Source organism: Gallus gallus, chromosome 9 (assembly GCF_016699485.2).
Source record: "Gallus gallus isolate bGalGal1 chromosome 9, bGalGal1.mat.broiler.GRCg7b, whole genome shotgun sequence".
Lineage (NCBI taxonomy): Eukaryota > Metazoa > Chordata > Aves > Galliformes > Phasianidae > Gallus > Gallus gallus.
Window position 1 is genome coordinate 897009 of NC_052540.1, and position 6000 is coordinate 903008.

General features: G+C 46.0%; 1 protein-coding gene across 9 annotated transcripts in view; it reads left to right on the top strand.

Annotated features, from left to right (window-relative positions):
* Window positions 1–4335, top strand: part of DGKD (diacylglycerol kinase delta) — a 57333-nt gene extending 52998 nt beyond the window's left edge. For all 9 annotated transcript variants that reach the window (XM_015277197.4, XM_040706007.2, XM_004936945.5 and 6 more), the window contains one exon: window positions 364–4335. In XM_015277197.4, coding sequence (XP_015132683.1) covers window positions 364–453 — 90 coding nt within the window. In that variant the 3' untranslated portion in view covers window positions 454–4335. The remainder of the gene's footprint in view (window positions 1–363) is intronic.
* The last annotated feature ends 1665 nt before the right edge of the window (window positions 4336–6000 follow it).

Here is a 6000-nt window from a genome sequence, read left to right on the forward strand (position 1 = left end):
GACCATTCACCCGTTGGTTCTTCCTGCATGTGTTTGGCTACCAGCTTAGGTCCTTGAGATCTGTACGTGCTTTCTTTTCTCACGCTTTGGCTTTTAACAGTCAGAGCAATTTGCATTTCTGGCTCATGGTCTGCGGTTGTTTCTCCCCATTGTTCTGTGCCTGCTCTGTGACTGCTCACTACCCTCTTGTGCTCTGATGGCTTCTTGAAACGTGGTTTGAGGTTCTATGTGTAGCCATCAGGTTTGTAACCTTTCTGCTTGGTTTCCTCCTCTCTAACTGGCTGACTAGTTTGTAGCTACTGCTTGGTGCCCTGGCGTCTTTCCCCCTTTTCTCCACAGGTAAGCTTTTCTGTTGTCTTTCAGGACCTGGGTGTGACCAAAGTGGGTCACATGAAGAGGATACTGCACGGGATCAAGGAGCTGAGCCGGAGTACTCCTGCCAGCGAGGTTTAGCCTCTGTTTTCACAGCCTGTGTCTACCATTCCCCCTAACTGCACAGCAGTCACCTCACAGAGCAGATGTGCTCACAACTGTCTCCACTGAACAGCCAAATTGCAACTGTTCAGAGCTCATATCAACCAAGCATGGTGCTACCTTTATTTCCTGTGGGGTACAGCTGCGTCCAGTTCAGAGGCACCTTACCTGCATTCGGGCAGAGCCTTCCAGGAGAGAACTTGCTTGCTGTTTGAAGAACTGTGTCCTCCGGTGTGGGAAGTTCTGGTTCCAGTGACAGTGCAGGACTCCTGAGAATTGCAACACAGCTACCTTTACTGGATAATTTCATCACAGTACAATTATTCAGGGCAAAAGATACATTGGCCAGTCTTAGTTCAGAAGCATCTGACAGTCTTTTTGAACTGAAAACTTGCCTGCTCATCTGTGTGTCATATCTGTAGCTTAGAACATTTGAGTGGAACAAAGCCTTGTCCTTGTCTTATTAATCCCTTTTTAACACGCCTGTAGTTGCATGTGATTTGTGTCAGAAATTCCAAGCCAGTACAGACCTCTCCTTGCTGATGAATACCTGGTGATCCTTACTCACATATCCCTTTGCAACTAACAATGCACGTGATTAGAGCAGCTGCACCAATGTGTGGTCTGCTGCTGGGCCTGGCTCTCTGCTCTCAGCCAGTCAAATGGTACAACTTTGAGGTTTTCAGGCATCACAAACAAGTGTTTGGAAGTTGCTGATGCTAAGAAAAGACGATTCTCAAGAGCCAAAAGATGATGAGAAATCAGCTCTGACTGCATTCATCTTCAGGAGACAGATGAAAGGGAGAGGAAAACCATCTAGTTGTGTGGGCCATGCAAGAAGTGTGATGGAATGAAGTGAGATGTGGAATGAGTTGCTCCACTTCAGTATGGGGGAGCAGCATGACTGGCAGCAGCCAGGAGTGTCTTGCTGTCCATTCGGTGCCACTGTGATGGCCGCAGACAACAAAGCTCTTGCTTTACTTCTACTTGTAGTTGCAGAAGAATGTCACAAAAGAAACAATCTATCTGTAGTATGGGCATCTTTTGACCTGTCTTGGTGGAAAAGCTGCTAGAACCTTCCTTCTTTCTCTTGCTGCCTTGCTCCTTCACTCCAAGTTGGATACCAGAAGATTTAGGGTGGCTCAGTCCTCCTGAGTTATATCCCTGTGAGAGCAATCATGCTGTCAAACATCAGGGCTCATGCAAGAGCTCTGGGAGAAAGGTGATTATTACAGAGCAGAAAAGCATCATAATGAGAACTGGAATATGCTTGTACATAGCCTTTGGTATCACCAACAGTGGAGCACGAAAAAATCAGTGCCTCTGAGTTCCTAGATGGCCTTCAAACTCCCCTGTACTGCCAGACCCCAGTTGGGTGACTTACGTACAGCCCAAAGACCAGCATGCATAATTGTATTGCCATGTTTATCGCTGCGGAGCACATTTGGGAACAGTCAGTGCTATGAAGCTGGAGAGACAGCAGGAATTTTCAATTACTGTCTAATATTTTGTATGTATTTATTTTGTTCTAAATTATTGCAGTGCAGCATTTGTCTGCTTTTGGCTGCAGACAGTGCGATGGTCACATTCACAGTGGCAAAGAACATAATTTCCTGAGGACATCTATTTCCATTATTATTGTTGAGGATTGATTTTGTCAACTTTACATCAGCTGTGTAGTCTAACAGCAATCAGTCAAGTTATTTTATGCCAAGACTTGTCTGTTTCAAAAGGTTACCGGCTGATTTCATGCTGGGCAAACTCCACTGCAACCTTTAGGACTTCACCAAGGGTAGTTCTTACTCACCCTGTCTGTTTTTAGCTCATTCGTTCACCCACATTTCTCTCAGCCTGGTGAGTTGGCAGAGTTTGCTCATGAGAATATAGAAGACTAAGCATGCTTAAACAAGCTAGCAGAAATTCTGGTATAAATACCGTGGGGACCAGGAAAAAAGTAGATTCAGCTTTTCCCTGACTGTGTTCCTTCAGTCTACATCAGCAATTGCTTCACTGGCCTTATTTTTTCTTTATGAGTACAAAACTCTGTCACTTGGCAGTGTGCATGGTGGGGAAGTCTGCATTGGAGAGCCCAGCAGGGAGCACAAGGCAGGTCATGGCTCTGGAGGTGGGCTGAGGTCTGTGTTTGCTCCTTTGGATGGCGATGGAACTGTGAAGTTTCTCCAAGGAACCTCATATTTAAAGTCCATAAGCAGTTTGCACTTGCCTTCCATCTTTCCTGGGGGTTATGTTCTTCCTCAGCAGATAGGGCTCCTCTCTGCTTTTTCTGCTGAGAGTAACAAGGGAATGCAAAGAGCTTTACATTTAGGTGTGTTCCTTACTTAGTGCTGTGCCTGAAGAGGCCTGGAGGCCCCCCCGCCATCCACCCTGGTGATGATTCCTGCAGAGATGAATCTTCCTTTCTTTTATATTTATGGGCTATCTTGTAGATAGGCTCAAAACCTTTTTGTGTAGGTACACCTTTTATCAGAGCATTCATAGCCAGTCAATCCCTGCCTGTTATTGAAGGCAAGGAGGGGGTTCACCTTCTATTAAGAGCTAGAAAATGGGATCCATATTTAACCTGAGTGCCTTTAAATATTAAGGTTTCTGCCTAACAGAAGGGTTGAAGCTCTCTGTGTCTCACTGAGAATAATGCTGATTTCTGCTGCAAGATGTGAGCAAATGAGGACATTGTGTCACACGTCAGTGAGAGCTATCTGCAAAGCAGGGAGCCAGGCTGAATTCTGGCTTTGTTCATCCGAGTTCCTCTTCTGCTGTCCCATCATTTCTATTGTGGGAGAGAAACTCAGGAGGTACAGACAGTAAAAAAAATCTGCTTCACCAAAAAGAAAGAGACTCTCCTGCAGTCTCAGGTAAAACACCAGCTTGAGAGAAGTTAGAACTGCACGTACCACATCCCTGTTTAGTCTCCTAAGAAATGCTGCTGTTGTGCAAGCCTTGTGCCACCTCCTGGTTATCAGCCCTCACCGCTGGCCGTGAGTGGGAAGGAGCTGAGCAGTGTCTGCAACAAGCTGGGCATATAGATCTGTGCTGGGAAGAGCTTTCAGCCCATTATCTCACATTCTGGCCCCAGAAATTCACCCCTTGTGGCAAATTCTGGGGATTTGGCACAGCCCCGTGTTACAATGGTGTGGCTCAGTGAGGTTGCAGAGGACACCAGAGGGAGGCTCAGCTCATGGACCAGCTCCTGCTCTGACCCTGCCGAGGGCTGTTAGTGCTAATGCTGTCTTCCAGGTTTATCTGCTGGGATCTTTCCCTGCTGGAAGCACCTTGGAATGATTCCGCGCCACGTCGTATGGAGAGCTCCATTCATTGCTTTAGTAGTATTTCCATTTGTGCATCCTGTCTCTGTGATTGAAAAAGACTGTTTACAAAATATTTTGTATCTTAAGCTGCGCGTACTGTAAAAAAGAAAGGATGGAAACAGATGTTTTTCTACACCTGTCAGCAGTGACTGCATGTCTGTGTCATCATCCAGCAACCGCTGTTCCTCAGGGGTCTCCCCGCCGTTCTGTGATCCCGTCGGAAGCGTAGGGAAGCACACGAATCCCTGTACAGTCTTGGGAAGAAGGTTTTGTGCCTTAAGAATGGGACCTGCTTCCCTCCTATTTATTGTGTTAATTTATACAGTGATTATCACGGAAATGTCTCTTGTATTATTATATATATATTTTTTTTGTACGTAGTTTACTGTTGGTTGCTGTAAATAAGGTTTTCTTGTATATAAAGTAAACATGTTTCTGAGCTTCCAGTAAAGATTCTGTCACTGATTTTGTTGTGTGAGAAGGCTGCGGTGCCCACCTGGTGGGAGCAGCTAATAAATGTCTGTGCTGTGACAAATGGCTTTATCCTGAGTTGCATTGGGAGCGCAGAGCTGTCCCCTGGAGCAGTGCAATGATAAATGCTGCTTATTGCTGATCACTTTTGTGCTGGTTTAATTGGTGCGAGGTAGAGGACACCATGCAGATATTTGTTGTTGGCCCTCTCTGCAGTGAGCAAAAGAAGAGGGGTTTGAATGATGGTTCTGCTGCTGCTGCTCAGCTGTCTGCAAAGCTGCACCAGGAGAGGAAGGCACTCTGAGATAAGGCCCCGGGTCTGAATGCTGGTTACTGTGTCCCCTTCTGTGCTGTCAGGAGTGAGCAATGGGAATGCCCACGTGCTTGTAGGCATCAGGTCTGTGCGGTGTGACCACACTGCTGTCGTCGTGCAGTGGGAGATGGGCTGATGCTCTGCTCTGCTCAGGCTGCCGTGCTTTCAGTTCATTGCAGCATGCCCAGTAACTGCAACAAGTGGAAAAATAATTGCAGAAATGTGGCAGAAATCGATTTCTCATGAAGCATGGAAATGCACTGCCATAAAATGACTCCCGTACACTTGAAACTAAAGGATTGGAGGTGTTTGGGTGGGCAGTCCACGTACCGCATCGCTATGAGCCTTCCCTTCAATCTTTGTGGATTGATGTGTTTGTAAGGTGCTGCCAACAAACTGTCAGCAGATTGCTTTTACTCTGACACAGAGCTGGTCGCAGAGTTCCATAATAGTTTTGAAAGCAGAGGGAAAGTAGGTTATAATGGTTGTATTTCCTCTGTGGAAAAAAAAGGCCTTTGCACTTGCTAGTTAAAGAGAAGGATTTCTTTTTGTTTGAAGGTGATGGGAACATGAAAAACAGTCATAGTGATGTTACACACTGGAAGAGGTAACATTCATCATTAAAATATCAGCTACCTCATCTTAGGAATAAAGAGAGAAATAAAATGACTGTCTTTGCTCACACGTGCACAGCTCTGCACTAAGCATCACAGAAACGTGCAAAGAAAGAGCAGAGAGACAGAAGGGGTGGTCACTTCTCCCATCCAAGTTGTTCATTTTGGTCCTTTTGGTCCTTCCAAAGAGGAGGAGGCTCTTGGCCCCACTCGGTGTGTCATTGCTGTGCTGTCAGGACTGCTGCTCAGTGCTGCTGGCCCCTTGGTTTAATTACAGCCATCAAGTGGAGCTTGGGGAGGTGGAATGGGTTGGCAGTGGGTTTGTGTGCTCTGAAAGTACCGATAAGATTTCTATTTATTTTAAAATGTTTTTCCTGCTTTTTCTTTTCTTGCTGTATGCGTTTGGGTTGAGATTGCTGGCATTTGGTTTATTTCTGCTCCCCATGACTGGGCAGCATGGAAGCAAGCAGGTTCCAAAGCAGCCCTGTCCTCCCTTACCTGTACAGCACCTCCAGGGCTGTAAGGTACATTCCTCATTTGTCTCTTCTGTGTGTCTGCTGGGGTTGAACAGCTGTGCCCCACCAGTGGGCCATGGGCAAACTGTGGTGTTTCTTATGTGACACAGAAATGTGTTCAAAACATGCAAGTGAAGCAGTAGTGAAGCACTATTTCTATATAGCCATCTCGGGTGCAAATGTTATTTGTGTGGTAGGGAGAACAGACATTAATCCATTTGTTTCTTCTTGAGTTTCCTGTTATGTTTCCTGTCTTAAGGTGTGTTGTATAAAGTGTATCTTTAGCA